At 50.5% G+C, this 19505-nt stretch overlaps 1 protein-coding gene across 1 annotated transcript; it reads right to left on the bottom strand.

Annotated features, from left to right (window-relative positions):
• Positions 1 to 12287: 12287 nt before the first annotated feature.
• Positions 12288 to 19505, bottom strand: CENPM (centromere protein M). The gene is made up of 5 exons (XM_068401746.1): positions 19048 to 19505; positions 16369 to 16467; positions 15264 to 15343; positions 14117 to 14208; positions 12288 to 13367 (listed from the first exon to the last, which is right to left on the bottom strand). The coding sequence occupies exons 1-5, from the start codon at positions 19503 to 19505 to the stop codon at positions 13242 to 13244; spliced, it is 855 nt and encodes a 284-aa protein (XP_068257847.1). The 3' UTR covers positions 12288 to 13241.

The raw sequence follows: 19505 nt of genomic DNA, 5'->3' as shown, positions 1-19505 counted from the left end.
TTCCAGTGCTGTTTGCTCCAACCGTGCACTGTGAGGGCCGGCTTCGGCCGAGGTCAGCTGCTGGGATCCCCGCGGGGAGCCCAGCGAGGGACAGGGCAGTGTCGGTGATCCTGGGAGCGGGGAGGGATGGCGGCATCCTGCGAGTGCTCGTGCACACATCAGCGACCAGACTCATGTGAGTGGTTCCTCTGGTGTCAGGGGTGGGTGAAGTGACTCACGCACGTGCTTGCAGAGCTGCCTGTAGCAGAAAATAGCCACTGAAAGTTCACCTTGTGCTCGTGTGCACCGGAAACCCAAAGGCTCGTCGATCAGAGAAGTCATGAGGTGTTTATCACAGAATCACAGAATCACAGAATGTTAGGGATTGGAAGGGACCTCGAAAGATCATCTAGTCCAATCCCCCTGCCGGGGCAGGATTGCCTAGACCATATCACACAGGAACGCGTCCAGGCGGGTTTTGAATGTCTCCAGAGAAGGAGACTCCACAACCTCTCTGGGCAGCCTGTTCCAGTGTTCAGTCACCCTTACAGTAAAGAAGTTTTTCCTCAAATTTAAGTGGAACCGCCTGTGCTCCAGCTTGCACCCATTGCCCCTTGTCCTGTCAAGGGATGTCACTGAGAAGAGCCTGGCTCCATCCTCTTGACACTTGCCCTTTACATATTTATAAACATTAATGAGGTCACCCCTCAGTCTCCTCTTCTCTAAGCTAAGGAGACCCAGCTCCCTCAGCCTCTCCTCATAAGGGAGATGTTCCACTCCCTTAATCATCTTCGTGGCTCTGCGCTGGACTCTCTCTAGCAGTTCCCTGTCCTTCTTGAACTGAGGGGCCCAGAACTGGACACAATACTCCAGATGCGGCCTCACCAGGGCAGAGTAGAGGGGGAGGAGAACCTCTCTCGACCTGCTGACCACACCCCTTCTAATACACCCCAGGATGCCATTGGCCTTCTTGGCCACAAGGGCACACTGCTGGCTCATGGTCATCCTGTTGTCCACTAGGACCCCCAGGTCCCTTTCCCCTACGCTGCTCTCCAACAGCTCTGCCCCCAACTTGTACTGGTACATGGGGTTGTTCTTGCCCAGATGCAGGACTCTACACTTGCCCTTGTTATATTTCATTAAATTTCTCCCCGCCCAACTCTCCAGCCTGTCCAGGTCTCTCTGAATGGCTGCGCAGCCTTCCGGCATCTCAGCCACTCCTCCCAGTTTTGTGTCATCAGCGAACTTGCTGACAGCGCACTCTAATCCCTCATCCAAGTCATTAATGAATATATTGAATAGAACTGGTCCCAGTACCGACCCTTGCGGAACTCCGCTAGACACAGACCTCCAACTGGACTCTGTCCCGCTGACCACTACTCTCTGGCTTCTTTCCTTCAGCCAGTTTACAATCCACCTCACTACCCGATCATCCAGACCACACTTCCCCAGTTTAGCTGCGAGGATGCTGTGGGAGACCGTGTCAAACGCTTTACTGAAATCGAGATAGACCACATCCACAGCTTTACCATCATCTATACACCGGGTAACATCCTCATAAAAGGTTATCAAGTTGGTTGAGCAAGACTTCCCGTTGGTGAAGCCATGCTGAGTGCCCCTAATGATCCCCCTATCCTTGATGTGCCTAGAGACAGCACCAAGAACAAGTTGCTCCATCACCTTTCCAGGGATGGAGGTGAGGCTGACTGGTCTATAGTTACCCGGGTCCTCCTTCCTGCCCTTTTTGAAGACTGGAGTGACATTCGCTTTCCTCCAGTCCTCAGGCACCTCTCCCGTTGCCCACGACCTAGCAAAGATGATGGAGAGTGGCCTAGCAATGACTTCCGCCAGCTCCCTCAGCACCCGCAGGTGCATCCCATCAGGGCCCATGGATTTATGGACGTCCAGGTTGCTTAATTGGTCCCTGACCCAGCCCTCATCAACCAAGACAGATTCCTCCTCTATCCTGACTTCTTCTGAGGCCGCAGGGGTCCAGGGCTCCTCAGGACAGCCTCCAACAGTATAGACAGAGGCAAAGAAGGCATTCAGTAACTCCGCCTTCTTTTTATCCTCTGTCTCCAGGACCCCCACCTCATTCATCAGTGGGCCTACATTGCCTCTAGTGTTGGCTTTACCTGCAATGTATTTGAAGAAGCCCTTTCTGTTGTCCTTGACCTCTCTTGCAAGGTTTAATTCCAAGGAGGCCTTAGCTTTCCTAGTTGCCTCCCTACATCCTCTGACAACAGACTTATATTCCTCCCAAGTGGCCAGCCCCTCCTTCCACGATCTGTACACCTTCTTCTTCCACTTGAGTTTGCCCAGCAGTTCCCTGTTCAACCATGCAGGTCTCCTGGTACCCTTCCTTGACTTCCTACCTGTTGGGATGCTCTGATCTTGAGCTCGGAAGAAGCAGTCCTTGAACGCTAACCAACTATCTTGGGCCCCCTTACCTTCTAGTACCCTGTCCCATGGGATTTCCCCTAGCAATTGCTTGAAAAGGCCAAAGTTGGCCCTCCTGAAGTTCAGGGTTGTGATTCTGCTAGCTATTCTGTTCCTGCCACATGAGATCCTGAACTCTACCATCTCATGGTCGCTACAACCAAGCAGACCCAGTTACCTTGGGACAAACCTCTGCCAGGATGCACCCAACGCCCTGGGAACGCCTTGTCAAAGCCCAACGTCTGGCCCGCACCTGGATAGTGCTTTGGTTGGAGCCAACCCCCAAAGCACGTTTGGCACCTCACCCCTGCGCCCCTTCCCAGCACATCTGTGCCAGCTGGTGGGAAGCACCTCCTCCTGAAAGGTTCCACTATGGCTCTCGGGAGGTGGTTTCTCATGACTCCAGCACAAACCTCCTCCTTGGCATCTGCCAGGATGCCCCAGAACAACCCAGCCCCGGCTTTGCTCTGCCTTCTCAAAGCCAGCTGGTCTTAGCGACAAAACCTGGGAAGATTTTAGGAATAAGGTGGGAAAATGAAGGCTTCAAGAGATTCACCAACACGTTAACCCCAGACCCCTCCATAGGTGCTCTGCTTCTTACCAAGGATTTTTGTGGCACTGCTCAGCCACCTGCAAGGGGAGTTTGGCGTGGGGCAGTGCCCCGGTGTTACTGGCTCTGCTGAACATCGTTCGTCTCCTCCCCTTCTTGTTTAAAAGACCCTGCAGCTGTTCTTGTCCATGAGGTTAAGGAAAAACAAGCAGACGTCCTTGGCTCCCTCTGCAAGAGGTCTTTGACCCCCTCTAGGGATGATGCTGAGCACCCAAATTAGGTTTCTACACTGGTCTGCCCTTTGAAGACTCCTCCAGGGTTGCAGAATGAGGGGTGGTGAGTCGGCACTGCCTGGACACAAGCTCTCTCTGCCCATTCCCCCTTCCCGCCCCAGAGAGCCCAAGAGGGACACAGCAGCACTGAGGACATGGGGGAACCCCCCCCTCCAATCCTGGCCTGGGGGACCTGAGCCCTTGACCTCCCTTGCTGGGAACAGGCAGTAGGGGAGAGCGAGGGGTGTTTCCAGCCAGTATGCTGGCTGCTCTTGCGGCTCTGCAGGGTGCGGTGGGACTCTTTTTGGTGAGGCTTCAGTCCCCAGACACTGCCTGGGCTCTCACAAGCCCACCCATGTCATGAGCGACACACCATTAACTGAGCCCGGCTCTTCTGCCTGGATGTCCTCGCAAGCAAATCCCCCTGCCCGCTCTGCCTGCGGCAGGGATGCTGCCCTCATCCCCACCCAAAGGATGGGTGGGAGCTCACACCAACCCCCTTGGGGGGGGGTGGGTGGAGGTCAAGTGCCCCCCCAGCTTCACCGGCAGCTGGTTAGGGAGCATTCACATGCCCTGGCAGGGCTGGGCAGCACCTCCAGCACCAAAACAGAAACAAATAGCTGAGGGCAATGCACCATCGCGCTATAAACCTCCAAGCAGGTGGGTTCAGACGGTTCAGGCACGTGTACGCCGGGGCAGAAACCTCCCTGGCACGCCAAGCCGAGCGCAGAAGCCTCCCCAGCACTTGCAGCGGGGAGCCCCACTGCTGCGCTCTGGGGGCACGGAGGTCTCCAGCAGACAACTCCGGAGCCAAAAATCAAAGCCCGCTGAAGGAGAGGGGCTGTCTCCCTTTGAGTCTCCACTCTTTGCAGCTTGCTCCAGCAGCACGGGACAGGAAACTGGCTGGGTCAGCCTGGAAGGCAAAACTAAACTAAGAAGCCCCGATTGCATTTTGCACAGTGCGTCGTTATAATGAACCGCTCGCAGGAGAGCTGCAGCTCTGGCTCACGCACGGGAATGGGTTGGTGAATACATCTGAACAAGAAGGCAACCTGAGAAAATAGGAAGGTGCTTGCAAGCGATTCCAACACAGAAGAAATTATGTTTGTCCTGATTGCCCTCATTTGTTGCAATTTACTCTGCTTCCTGCCATCCAACCACCCTTCTTCCCCGCACACAAATAACACCCCACCTCCCCCCACGACTGCACCCCAGCCCCAGCACGGCTGCTCCTCAGCGCTGGCCACGGGAGCCATCCTAATGCAGATACTAAAAACCAGCAGCATGCCTCGATAACTTAAAGCACAGCAGAAACAAGGAACAGAATGCACCAAAAAAAACCCCAAAACTCCTATGGCACCTGCAGATCACAGCAGTCTAAGCAGGAGTAAGGGTACATGAGCCTGTGTGGTTTCCAGTACTAACCACCGCTCCACAAACGAGCCCCTGAGATGGCTTTTTTGGGTCCCTGAGCTGGCTTTTGTGGCTGCCCTGCAGCCTTCCACCACCCCGGGCCCGGGCAGCAGCGGTAGATGCAAGGCCAGCCTCCCTCAGCCCCACCGCCAGGGAGCTCCGACTTTTCTGTTTGTCACCGCTGGATGATGCCCCGGGAGTGGCTGAGCCAAGGGAGCAGAGGGATTTTGACTGTAGGCTGCTTGGCCGGTCAGATGCCAAACTCAAGCTGGTTTCAGCCCCGGAGCATTGAGAGGTTCTGCAGTGCTGCGAGAGGAACGAGTGGCACGTGTTCGGACATGAGCGCAGCCCTGGTCTGGGATGAGAAGCAAGGAAGCGCATTTCTGATGAGCCGACACGGGCCTCATGGCCGGCCAGCCGCCTCCGGCAGCGAGCTCGTCACCGCCGCGCTGCTGGCTGCGAGGCTCCGGCTGACAGCCTCCCCGCTCCTCCCAAAGCACCTCCACGCTGACAGCGTTTCGTTCGTCTGCTGTGGCATCGACACGTTGGCCCGTACCTCCACACCATTCTCCAGTTTCTCACAGACATTTGGGTACCAGCCTGGTGTAAAAAGGCCAGCCCTACATGCAGAATAACATCATGAATTTCAGTGGCCACACTAAGGATGTGATGTAGGAGAGAGCTGACAGCAGGAGTTGGCCTGCGCACCTCCTCTCCTGGCCGGTAACTGGGTGCCATGCCTCAGCCACCCTGCCCAAGCCCAGAGAAGCAACAAGGTAGTGATGCATTGGGTGGGGAAGGAGAGGAAGGGAAGGGTGATGGGCTGCTGTGGATGTGGAGGTGGAGAGGGACCTGTGGGCAAAGTCCATCAATTCCCTCACAAAGGGAGGGTCCTCCCCACAGCTCGCAGGGGCTCCCCATGTAACAGCCCCGCTGACTTCTGAGCCTTTGGGGCCTCAAAGGCTCTGGCTAGAAGCAGGATGAGTTGCACCGGCACGGGCTGTCACAGGAAGGGAGATGCTGAGGGGCATGAGCAGTGCTGCTGAGGCAGGTGGACATAATCTCCCCTCCAAGATCCCTTTCCCCATTTCCCGTCTCAGGGAGAGCACCCATAGGGGAGGTCCTGCCCTCTGTCGCAGTCCACCGGGGAGGCTGCCCATTTGCCTTCCCCCTCCACACTGCACCCACAGCGCCTCGGAGGGACAGAGCACCAGAGGATGCAGGCAGGCTTCTGAGGGACCGTGCGGACAACGTGGCATCTCCCATCACCCAACCTAAAAACACACAGTAGAGGCTGAGGGCAGCTACAGCTTTATAGCCCCTAATAATCTTGTCTCTAAGCTAGATAACTAGGACTGTAAATCCCCAGTGATAATCACAGACACCATGCCTGCAAGCTCTCCCCCGGACCATTCAATTGGCTTGATGATGCTTTAAAGAGACATCTAATGAGGATAATCTAATTCAAATCCCCTCTGCTTTTGGGCAGCAGAGCAATTCAGTCCCCCTCAAACTCCTTCTGCCTCCACGACTGTCTTTATTTCCCCTTCTTATATGAATCACTCTGGGGTTTCCTTTGCTTTTCGCTTTACTATTTTGATTCTTTGATATGACCACTGCAATCAAGATTTGCTCCCTTTAGAACCTAATTAGCAGGAAATCAGACTCGCTTTTTACTCATAGTCTCATGGTAATAGGATGCCGGCCTATGCTTCAGCTCTCACTTCGGGTGCAAGGAACATTGCAGCCTGCTTAAAAAATTCCCTCTTTACCCGATTCAATCAGAACCACTTACGGGAGATCCGCACACATTTCAAGCTTGGCAAGAGAGTCAAGCTTTGGGAAGGGGGGTAGGTCTCAATCATACTCAGTTTTCAGCACAGAGCAGATGGCGAACACACCGACTATATAATTTATAGGACACCATCACTACGTATTAGTCGCATGCAGTGGCTGAACTCAGCCAAACCACAGCTCATGCCCACGCAGAGGGGATTCATGCAGGTGATGCTCCATATGCAACCTGGGCAAGAGGGAAGAGCCAGGTTCTGGAGAAAGCAGACGCTTCACGTCTCATCTCCTTCGTAACACAGAGCAGAGGACGCGGTGCAGCAGCCCTCACCCCGAAGGAGTTTTCTCTTCCCTGTGGGCTGGGCAAACACTTCCCAGCCCCCAAACCTGAGTTCAAACTAGGTCAGTATTATGCAACATCTGCATGCAAGCAATTCCCCTTCCCTTCCCTGGGAGCAGCTCACACGCGGTGGCACGATGGATGCCAGGGCAGCCCAAGGCCAGGTGTTGGGGTTTGTTTGCACTTCTTCAGGGCCACCATGCAGTGCCAGCACAGCCCGGCATGCAGTTTGCTGGGGGTCACGAAGCCCAAGGGTGACATGCACCAGCACCGCAGCTCTATTTCCATGGTGCCTAAGCCTCCCTGCCCCTGCCTTTCACCTGGACGCCCGTGCCTGCCGCTCAGCACAACCAAGCAGGGATGCTAGGGAGGCGTGAAGGATCTGTAGGTGAGGAGGGAGAATTGCTCAGGATGGCCAAATCGGGTTATAACATAGGAGCAACAGAACCAAAAATAGCAAAAGGGAACAACAGGTAGTAAAATCGCTCCCTGCAAAGTGAGGTGAAGGTAGCTCCAGCCCCTCCTCTAAGGTAGCAGAGCTTTCAGCCCTTCTCTGCGTGGCTTAAAAGGAGCCTGGGCAGAGACCTGGAGACAGGCGTGTGAGACTGAGACTACAGGTGCCCGGTGTGCGGGCACAGAGCGACATTGCGCTATCCCAGGGCTTCCCCAGCTCCAATGCCTTTGATCCTCTGCTGCTCAGCATAACAGCACGAGGCACTGAGTCACCCCTCAGTCCCATGGGGGAACGAGGATTAATTAGTTGAAGATGGCACATGGCTTTGAAGAGAGGTGCTCCACTGCAGCACGAGCCACATGTTGTTACGTACTGAGCTGAGTCAAACGCATCCCTGGCTTCACATTTGTCATCTCTGGAAGAGCAAGAAAAGAAAACATAGCAGTGTGGGGGAAAAAAAATGAACATTCACGCTGGTGCGATGCCAACGCTGCTGTCAAACCTAGGAGAGCAGCCAGCGCAGAGGTTCAGGAGAGCTTTGAGCTGACCAGTGCAGACAGCGATAGTGCCTCAAGGACTGCCGACCCTCAGCAAACACCCGAGGTGTTTTGCCAACCCGAGCGCTGTGATGACATAGGCAGCAGGGCAGGAGCAAGGCAGGCCCAGCTGCAGCACCGCAGCGTCACCCCGTCACTGCAGGATGCTCACATGGTGGGACCAGAGAGCTTCCATGGGAAGACAGGAAAGGAAAATACTCCACGCTGCCAGAAAATGGGGGGAAGCCTCCTTAGCCTGTTTAGTGTTAGCTGGGCTTTTTAGGTCTTTCCACGGGCTCACCAGTGTGCCTCTGCCTCGTTCCTACAAGCAGACCGTGCTAGAGCACGGCCGCTTCAGCTGACCCTGGCACAGCTTGGTGTAGTGGGGAGAAGATGGCAGGAGGCGAAGCATGGAGCAGCCTCTGTGCACTGGCACCAGGTTTCCCAAGGGGAGGTGGCTTCTCTCTTTGTTTTTGTCCTCGCCCCACCTCAGTGCTCCTTCCTGTGATGCGCCGAGCCGCCGGGGCTCTCGCACCCAGCCCGCAGCTGCACCTGGGCCGGCAGCGGGGAAGCAGCCAGTGCGTATGTAAAACACAGGCTCTCTTTCACACCCTGCTGCCTTCCCTCGGCAAAGGAGGCGGCAGGGCGGGGGGACGGGCACGGCGCCTTTCCTGGCTCCTCGCGAAACGCCCCACCACACGGCGAGCTCGAACGGGACAAGGGATGTCAGCGTCACGCCACATGTCAGCTCCGGCAGAAGGAGCCCTTGGCAAGGAAAATGTGGCCCAGTATGGGCCAGGAGCCCACGCTACTCAGCTACCGAGGAGTCTAAACAAGTCACATCACTCCCGGGTCCTCTGCGCTCAACCTCTCTCACGTACCAGTTCTTCACAGCCAAGACATCCCCTCCTGTGCACAGCCGAGCCAAGGGGATGCCATCCTGCCTGGCTTCACCACGCCGTATTAATATTTAACGGTGAGGAAGGGATCCAGAGACTTTGATTTCTCCCACTGGCCAATTCAAGGATAATTGAGCTGCACGGGGAACTTCAGCATTTCAGAGGGTGGTTTTGTTCCAGTTCACAATAAAACCCAACCATTCCGCAATGCCTTACGAGAAGGATCGCAGCCCAGTTTCAGGCAGCCTCCCTGTGGCAGAGGCAGGTGGGTAAACAGCCCAAAACACAGCCAGTCTCAGGAGGTGCCCAGCAGGCAGGTCCCGGCCAAACCCTTCTCCCCCAGAACGTAGGTAAAAATCAAACTCCACTAATTAGGAAATAATGGTTTCTTCTGTGTGTTTCCACTCAATTCGAGATTTGTGACCCCAAAGCAAAGTCAATTCACCCTCATCACACCCCTCCAGTGGAGGCAGCTCCTGCTGTAGAGGCAGAGCAAGCAAGGCACTGAATTTTAACACACTTGTCCAGGGTCATGCAAGAAATCAGCCACAAAGGTGACATGAGCCCAGCGTTTCTGGCTCCCAGCTCTGGGCTGTGCCAACTATTGCTTTCTCTTGCATATAAATCACTTTTCCCCATCAGTGAAGGACAGCTGGTCACTGAATGGAAAGTGGCAGTTGTTCAGCAGCCCACAGTAACACTGCACACCAGCTCAGGGTGGGAAGTGGAGAACGCTCAGCACGCAGAGGAGCTGCCAGGGGATCTGGGCCAGCTGAATGGAGACAGAGCAGCTGGAACCTGGCCAGGGCAAAGCCCGATGCTCCTGCAATATCAAGACAAGTTAAAAACCCCACAGAAGAAAGAGTCTCCCTTGCTTTTGCCAGCAGAGCAGGTACCTCTACCGTGGCTCTGCACGTCAGCTCCCGGCAGCAGAGCACAGGAGTCGCTTCTTGTCCATCGCTGTGGACAGTGGTCATGACGAAAGCTACCAAGCAGCTCTTGCAGGGTGACCATAGCTGCTGAGCACCACCGCTGCCGTAACCCAGCCAGCCCCTTCGAACTACAGGTCTTGGCAAGCAGAGATATCCAGTTTTAACCAGTCCCCAAAGCAAATATTAGAGGTGGCCTTGAATCTAAACCTCTACCACAAGTTTCAAGGTTTGGAGGGACAGATAAATCCCCAGGGCTGGATTTATCTCTGATGGTTATTCTAGGACAGAGAGATCTTTTACTATAGGCGACATATCAGTACACAGACTTTCTCTGCTGTTAGTATAGACCAAGCATATCATGTCTTATCATGCTTAAAAGTTGGTCTGATTTAACTGCTGGTGTGGCAAACCAAAAAAAAAAAAACAAAACCAAAAGAAACCCCAAACCCCAAACTTCCCTTGGAAAACCTTGGCTAAGAGAGTGCTATAATCCTAACAGGTCATGCTAACCAAGCTGATATCTGCTAAAATCTCTCACAGAGCACCTCCATGAGCAGCTCGGCTAGCAGGCTGAGGATACAAAACCTTCCTCAAGTGACTGGACTGAAGGCAAAACCCTGTGGGTCAAACTGCCGTAGCATCAGAGACCCTATTACAGCCTCATTCAGTTCCACTCCGAAAAAAGCACTGCATGACTGAAGCTGACACCAGTGCAACTTGTGCAAGGTCTTCTACACTAATTAAACTGCTTTTACACTAATTTTCCTGACATAGCTGACAAACAAAAACACATCCACAAACTGAAACAGTCAAACCAGCAACGCTCACGGGCACTTCTGCCACAGAGAGGGGAATTTCTCTTTGTAAACCTCCACAGGGATATGGAACTGAGGCAGAGAGAGGGAGAGAAAGCAAGTAACTCCAAACTATTTCTGTTAGTTTAGATTTCTGCCAGCTTGGCAAGCTCTTTCATGATGTTTGAACACAACAGAACCTGAGTCACTAGCCTTAATTCAGCTCCAGGCCTTCCATGCCTCTGATCCCAATCCAAGTACTACTTTCACAAGACCTTTATCAAACATTAGCCCTGGCTACTCCATGCAGATGAAAGATATCCTCAGCTGCCTCGTCTTCTCTGGTAGGGGCAGTGTTACGGCCTGTCTAAACTAATAGCTGACAGTTCCTAGAAGTATTTACATAGTTGAAGCTGTAGCTTTAGATGTGTCCCAACTACTTTCGGTTGTAAAACATGATGGACCTGAGACACAGTGTCATATTCTTAGATACGCTCCGCTTCCCCTGCCAGTTCTAGTGAAGACTTTTTTCTAAGAGTAAGAAAAATATTTGCCCCAAGGTGAAGCGTGATGCTGCTCTTAAGGAACTAGATTTTATTTTGTACCAGCTGGGATTCAGCCACCTGTAGGAAGTACCAACAGCATCTTTCTTCTTTGAAAGTAGTCGAAGGAAAGAAATACCGCATCTGAAACATAGCAGTGGAAAAAAAAACCCTGTGTTTGAAGGTGCAGGAATGGAGAGTAGCATGTGTGGGTTGCTACAAAGCATTCTGGGTGAACCAAAGAAAGTTTCGTTTTCACCAGTTAAGAAAGCACAGCAAAATTACTCTTGAGGCCGAAGGGATTTTACCCGAGTCCAATGGTTATTAGATGCAACTGGAGAGTGACCTAGGAAACGGAAGAGTCTCCTTACCTTACAGAAGTTGCGGAGGACACAAAAGACTGGCTCATTTCATGCCGCAGTCCTTCCTTCCCTCCCCCAGACTGCACCTGCACATCAAGAGCAAATCGAAACCAGTCTATTCTAAACCATGGTCTCGTTTATTTTGAGGGACCCAAAGCGAGAGCGAGGCTGAGACAGCATAACCAACAGAGAAACTTGTTTCTCAGCATGATTGCCCCTCTCTGGTGGCAAAGTCCTGGCTAGTACCTTCAGGACCACAAAGCTAGCGGAAAGTAGGGCATGCCCACTAAGCTTCCAATCCTTCTTACACAGCCACGAGAGTTTGCACATGTCTTTCTCCGTTGGGTTTTAGCCAGAGTCCAGCCCTTTTGGGCACCATAACACAGCTGAACGGTTTAGCTCCTTTTGTTCCAGTTGACAACCTAGCCCTCCCCCGCCAGCAACAATACAACTGGAGCTAGGATTTGTGTGTCCTCTGAGCAAGGATACAGGCTTTGTGCCTTGCTGAGCTGTCTTTGCAAGGACTGCCAACACTCACAGCTGATTAAGCCTGCAGTGCTGCTTTCTGCTTTTTCCTGCGCACAGACAGATATCTGTCAGAAACAAGCTAAACAAAACAGCACATGCAGCTAGAGCTCTGCACCTAGGAACATTAAAGCAGACTACTAGGGATTAAATACATTAAACCAGAGGGGATCTTAACACATTCTCTCTAGGGTTCATTTCTACCTGGCATACAATTCTGGGTAAGAAACATTCCAGCGTTCCAAGAAACCCTGTATTCTGGAGGGTGGCTCAACTCGGTATACAGGAAGGATTGTATTCGGAAAGCTTTTGCCACCACCACGTGGCTGAAACCCTGACTGCAGCTCACCGACTAACTGGGAGTTCAAACTGCCAGCAAGGACCAGCCCCACTGCCAGGGCAAGTGGTTGTAGGTTTTAGAGCCCATGCCACACACCTAAACAAAGAACACACAACTAATTATTAAATATTATACATTTTATTAACTTAGAACTCCAAAACACACTACTGATTTGCAGTAAGAATAAGGCATGAATTACTGCTGATAAGAACCTGTTAGTTAAGGCATTACACCCAGCATACACCCAACTTGCGAGAGACAATGTGTGTTTTCTGTATGTTGCTGTAGTCCAGTCTGGTGTATTTGAGCTCTGGTCAGTCCTGGAGGCTGGGTTGGTAGGGTTATCCTGGGCTTCATAGACAAGGGTTGCTTGTTATCCTGGGCTTGTTAGATGGAGCCTTTTTCTTTAAAGATCTAAAAGCAAGCTGAAGTGCTAGATTATCTTCTTTAGTCCCTTCCTCCTCAATTAGGTATCAGGCATGGAAATACTGAGCCCTTCACTGGGCAGATGCTCACACAGCTGGATCATTAACTGCCAATTGCAGTCTATCTAGAAGCTGCAGGACAGCCTTCCTTCCCCATTATTCTCTTGGTGGGGAGACAAAACCTGGCAGCGAGGTTTCACATTAGTCCAAGGTGCTATGTTTCAATTGAAAGGAAGCAGGAGCTTGCTGCCTCTTCTCTAGGACTTTGGGGACACTGAAACTAAGAAACTCAACTGTGACATGCGGCATTTGGGATAGTGGCCTGTTCTTCTGATGTTCTCTCAGTAAAACACGCAGCTCCTGGCCGCTGGCAAAGTGGGTGAAACTCAAACTTGATCATGAAATGGGATTCAGACGTAACAATGGATAGGAATCCCCAATTCAAACTGCCCTCCCCCCAGCACCTACACGTTACCCACTGAACACAAATCAAGCTTTTCTTGAGAGATTAGCAACTAGGAACAGCTCTGGATGAGTGGTCACGACAAGTCAGGCAAAAAAGCTTCCCAGTGTGATTCCAACTGCAGCAGCTTGAATGCCTGAAGTGAAAAAAACTGATGAATGTGGCTGAATTCTCACAATGAGAAGCTACTCATCAGCAGAGTTCCTCATCAGTGAGCCAAAGGACAAGGCAGAAACTCCTGGTATGTGACCAGCACAGATCTGTAACATCCGGAGAAGTCGCTGAGCAGTGGCAACTCGTATCCCTTCCAACTGGAAACAAAATGGAGAAACTATTTAATTGATATAGAAAAGAAGAAAAGCAGCGCTAAGCTGTGATAAAAGAAAAAAATGGAGCAGGCATTAAGTATGGTTCAGAGTGGCTAGCTACAGAAAATCCCAAAGAGGCCCATTTACTCCCCTAACGTTAGGGAAGGTGCAGCATTGTCAGCTGAAAACCCTGAAGGGGTTGCCAAAGGCACAGACATTACCTGCTGGTAAGGAAGCAGTCTCTGAGGGTGGAATGATGAGTATGCAGAAAAGTGAAGTGTGCTACCACTGAATGCCAAACTCTCCCTCTGGCTTTTCAGACCAAACAGGTAATTGGAAAGAGTGGTGTATCAGATGGGAAAGCAGTCTGTGAGGCAACAAAGCCCAGCTAACAGGAAGCATTACGTGGGCAAGGGAGTCACATGGCAAATAACAGCTCAGGGGCTCCCAGGAAGAGAAAATACCTCAAGGAACAAGTGTACCAAGGCTTTGCATATCAGAGAAGTCTTTGTTAATTTAGACTTGGCTTCCTGAGGCTTTGAAGTAGCACAGGAAGGAGCGGGTAATCTAGAAGACTCATTTCAAGGACAGACTCCTGTACCTCTACCGTTCTTGTAGAAAGAGTCTGGTCTCTGACACTGACGCAAGACAGTAGTGTATGTACATATGTTTACTCCTAATGTAATGATGTTCCTAAAGACCAGAGAGCAGTGGAATTCACCAATCCCTCAGACACCAAATAGGCACCTTACCTCCAGCTCACAGAACAGCACAGGACTGCAGTAGACTTCTCCCAGTTTCCAGATGGCATTCATCTCTACGCTGCAGTAATTCACCCTGCCAACTACAGAAAAAGTTTTCCCACATTATAAGTCCATATTCAACATTCAGTGCAGAAAAGTACCCACAGATTCCACATCCACAAAACGATCCAGAGCTAATTTTGAGAGCACCATAGAAGGGAAGGCAGCAGTGAGCACTACAAACAGAATGGTACAAGGTTTGCAACGGAATTAGCACAGAAGTCGTTCATAATACTGACAGCAGGAATAGTATTGTCACATTACTGAGTACCGTAACGTTAACATTTTGGATAATGGATCAGTACACTATCAGCAGGGGCAGAATCTTCTAGTCATTCATCAGAAGCCCTCCTGGCTCATGTGGTATCACAGGGTGATGTCTCCAAGGACTCCACTCCATCAGGAGAGCCATAGCACAAGACAATGCCAAGACTCTTTTCCACCCCAGAATTAGGCCTCCTGACCCCCAAATTCCAGGGACAGCACCTCTGTTCCAACACTGAGCAGTACAGACTGGCCCTTCCAGTTCCTCAGAGTTGAAGTAGGGAGGGTATGCAGGAAAGCACCCTCTCTGCTGTTGAAGGGAGGGGGTGTGTGAGAGAGATTACAGGCACAATGGAGCCAGACAGCACCCAGCAGGGATACCAGTCTTGTATTAAAACCATACTTAGTAGTTTAGTAGCTCATCCATTTAGAATCATTTTATTACCACAGTATCATATGCTCCTCACTGCTCATTAAGATTATCATTAAGAGAGATCTGCAAGAGCAGATAGAACAGACTTCTGCAGTGCCACAGGAAAAAAAATAAAAATCAATAACACAAATCATATTCAGGGATTATGGACAGAGAAGAGAGGTCTGACTGACAAAAACAAAAAGGAGAGAGTAAGTGAGCATGAGAAGAGAACCATGTTTTGTCTAACAAAACACTACAAAAAAGGCAGATGAGTTCAGATATAATTTAAACAAAGCTTTCGACAAAGCCGCTGGTTTCCTTTGTTTTGTTTCAAGTTAAGTCACTGTCCTGTTTTAAAGAAAGCAACAGTGAGTTGTGCTGCTCAGAGAGGAGGAAGAGGGCAGATGCCATACGTACCCCCAGTGACAAGAAAGCACACTTTCCCCAGGAAGAAGCTGGCATCCACATGAGCTAGGGAAGCTTCAACATTCTTCAAGCTGTCAGAAACCACAGACAATCCAGTTGGACAGGGAGGTAAAACCAGTGCAGCATAAGGACAAAGGGAATAACTTTCAGAAGCACAATTAGAAAACAAATTATGTTAACATCTGCTGCTCTGTGAGCCAGCAGAGTTATGCTCTATGCTAAAAGCATGGTAGCGGAGACCTCTGTAATACCCACAGCTATTTAATAATCCACAACAAATCCTTTGTACCCAAGACTCAACAGTTAAGACTTAGTTTGAACGGTGTCCTCCATGATTTGCGGACACTAAGCATCCAAATTCACTAAGATCCAGTGAGACTTCAGCACTACTTCAGCTCTTTCAGAAGAGCTAGCCCACACATTTCTGCAGCACCATCTGTGCTGTAAGTATGCAGCTGGGCCTGTCATTTTTTGTAAATTAGAGCCCAGGATCATCAGTCACAAGTTAAATAATAAAACGCTGAGTTTTGTGCTTTAGCAAGTCTTTACTTACGGTCCAGGGACACAAATATCATTTCTACAAAGATGAGAGAAAAGGGGATCATTCCCTGCAGACCTTTCTCTTTTGCCTAGAGACATCCGTAGTGCTGATCCCACTTGACCAGCAGTATCGGTGAACTGGGGATACAGATGCAGCAACTGGCTGGTTATTAGCTAGCACTGCCCAGCGCGCATCAGCCATCTGCATATTACAGAACTGCACAGCACCACCATCGTTTCCATCTAATTTTACAGAGAGCATCTTTCCAAAGCTCAGTTCATGTCATCCCATGTCTGGATCCAGGAATAGATTCTGCCTTCTCTGCTATGGCAACTTAGTGCACAACAGGCACGTTATAGGACAGAGCAGCTTAGTCCTAATCCATTGCTGGAGGCCAGAAAACCCGTGTATTTATTACTGGGCTCTCCCACCACAGCAAGTCTTGGGTTTGAAATCCACTATTCAGCAATTCTGACACAGTAAAAATGTAGATTTAGCCATCAATCCAAGAAAGAATATCAGTTTGCCCTCCTCATATTTTTTCCCTTCTTTTACCTGTATTTGCTCTTGATGTCAATCATAAACGCAATTAGATCTATCCTGGGCCGAAGGTGATCCATCTCTGAAGGTAAGGGGAGGGACGTAGCAAGGTGACTGAAAGAGAATATAATTGCCAGTTTAACCAAATAGCTTGGCAAGGCAGTATCCACTTAACCATGAGCACATAACCATTGCAGTTCACCATGTAGCAAGTTACTAGGAAGCCTGCTAATTACTAAATACGTAGGCACTGAAGAGACACTGTGATTCTTTAAGTGGTATTCACATATCTTAAGCCTACTCATAGTTGCTGACAGCCACAATGATACTTGTTAGACAAGGTTGTTTATCATGAGAAGCTTATTAGAGCATCACAAGACTCACAGAAACATTTTCTCTGCAGAGATCTGTAATGGCAGTCATTTTATTTAATTGTTAAGAAGAATCCTTTCTAACAAAGTGAACCCTAATGCTTTACTGGTATATTTTGCTGTCAAGTTTCAGTTAAAATGTGTCAGTGCTTTCCTGTCACATTCCAGGGATACTGCTCATACACTCACAGAGGAGAAGCTACCTTCTCAGGTGTCCGTGTTACAGAAAGGTGTGTTGTATTCGCAAAACCTTAAACCAGAAATTTATCACTAGTATAGCTTTATAGATGAAGTTATAACTTGGAAAGAGCTTCTATTATACCATTAGCCCCCTTTTTATCCCTTTCACTGTGTCAGGAGTTACTAGGTTAGTTTAGGTGTCCTTCTACACAATACCACCACTGCCGATACAGCTGTTGGAAAAAGAATTACAGGGGGAGGATTGTTTGTGTCTCTTCCCACTACAAAAAAAAAAAAACACAAACACACAAAAACAACCCACCAAACAAAAAAAAAGCTTCAGTAGTGCCTATCTGGGCCTTCCACAGGGAAGAATATTATCAGCACCATATTTTTGCAAGATGATCTTAAAGATAGACTGGACAAACAAAAATCCCAGAATTTCAGTCTCTCTCACAATCCACTTTCTCTCTGGAAGCCAAGAGAGAAACACTGATTTTGTTCTCCTTGGGGATTATTACTTCTAGCAATTAAATCTTAAGGACTTAACAGTTTTCCCCAGCAGCCACAGGCCACAGTACACATTCCCTTCTATTAATCATATGCAGTTTGTAGTTTTGTCTGCCAGTCGCCAAATAAAGGTGTTTTGTTTCCTATAAATGAGGAAGGTATGATTTAACAAAAACTTTCTGAAACTAACACAAGATATGAGCAAAGTGCACTTGAAAGGTACATTGAAGCACAAACAAACTTATAAATTTAGGTGAAATTTAGGGAGAAGCTGTGGTGCAAGTATCAGATCTCATTGTCTGGCGGAAGAAAAAAAAACCCAACACCAAAAATCCTCCATGATTTGGAATTCTACTATATTTAAACCAACATCACTAGATGATGTCAGCAGCTTCCAGATATGTGCTGCAGAAGCCTTTTTTTTCCTAGTGGTAAGAGACACAAAAACTCCACCCCTGCAGTTCTTCTCCCAACAGCTGTATCTGGCAGGTAGACTTGCCAGACAAGATACCATATTTCTCTGTAACGTGTCTAATCCCAAAGCAACACAGTGAGAAAAAAAAACTGTCACAGCTTTCAGCTTCCTGATGGACTTCTGCTTCCCTAGTGATACTAGCCCAGGGACTTATCTTGCTCTGTAGTAGAGCACAACTTTCCATGCCTTTGGGTAGTTACCCAGCTGTAGTACCAGTAGTCATCTAGTTATGGCACTCCACAGCTCAGCAGAGGCTGCAGGATTTGCATAGAAAATTGGGTAATTAATTTACTATTAGTTAGCACAAACATCCAAGCTGCCATGATCAGAGCAGTACAATCGCTCTAACTGGCTAGTAGAACATTAGCTCGGGTTTGCCTTTACTGCACAGCCTTGGATGACAGCAGCAAAATAACACAAACACCTTCTGAAGGGTTGACTAAACTCATTTGGTCTTGGCAAGAGAGCTGTCAAGGACATTGTGTCATAAGAAGTTAGTTAATCAAGATTTTAAGTCAGGATTTGTCATACAGCTAAAGTTAAAATTCCAAATGCATCTTAATAGCTCAAGGAGGAAAAGCACGTGCATGCATACAAGCAGAAAATGGCTACAGAGAGCACCAAAAGTAATGGCCATCTTTCAGGAAACCTTGTTCGCTTTCAAGCAGTTGCAAGCATTGTACTTGTCCCAGTTTGTCCCAGGATGTTTAATCCCTGCAAATGTCTGTCTCCCAGGAGAAAAGAAAAAAAATACCTGTGCTCCTCTCATCCCATTGCCAACACGCAAAGGGCAGCAGTATGTGCATAGTGAACATGATGAATGTTGAGAGCTCTTTCCACCCCCATCTCTAATCACGCCCAAGCTGCTCGCCCTGGAGCCCTTTTGCCCTCTGCAGAGGCGGCCACATCTGTGCAGCAGCGCGCTCCAGCGCTCACATGAGCAAGCGCTTCCCCTGCCACGAACGCCCTCCAGCTCCAGCTGCCGCCGCTCGGGTAGAACCTGCATTTACAAGCGATTTCGGTGCAGAACTTTTCGGGGATTCGCATCACAGCCGCTGCTTTGGCTCCATCTCCTGGACAAGGTGGCAGAGGGCCCCTGTACGGTCCCGCGGCCGGGGCCGGGGCCGCAGGCGGCGCATCCCCCTCCCCACCACTCACATGCTGATCTTGAAGTCCTTCTTCTCTCGCAGGATCGCCTCCGCCAGCTGCTGCCGCAGGCCTTCGTCCGAACCCACCAGCTGCGCGGACAGGGAGGGAAAAGCACGGTCAGAGGCCGACCCGGCGGCGGCGCCCAGCCGGGGGCAGCCCCGAGAACCGGGGCCCGCCCCGAGAACCGGGGCCCGGCCCGGACGAGCGCCGGTGGGCGGGGTCAGCCCCAGTGGCTGCATTTGCATATCGCAGCCAGGCGGCCTATCCCCGTGGGGGGGCGGGGCCGGCGCGGCCCTTGCCCCTGAAACGCGGCCTGTGGCGGCGGAGGGCGCGGGACAGGCGGGTGCCGACCGCAGGGCCGGGCCCCGGGAGGGGATGGCGGGAGCAGGGCGCGGCGGCGCCGGACTTACCAGGAAGACGGCGGAGTTGAGCGCCGGGAGCTTGTCGAAGGGCCGCAGCACCGCCAT

The sequence above is a fragment of the Nyctibius grandis genome, chromosome 5, assembly GCF_013368605.1.
Source record: "Nyctibius grandis isolate bNycGra1 chromosome 5, bNycGra1.pri, whole genome shotgun sequence".
NCBI lineage: Eukaryota > Metazoa > Chordata > Aves > Nyctibiiformes > Nyctibiidae > Nyctibius > Nyctibius grandis.
This window is presented reverse-complemented; position numbering and strand designations above follow the sequence as displayed.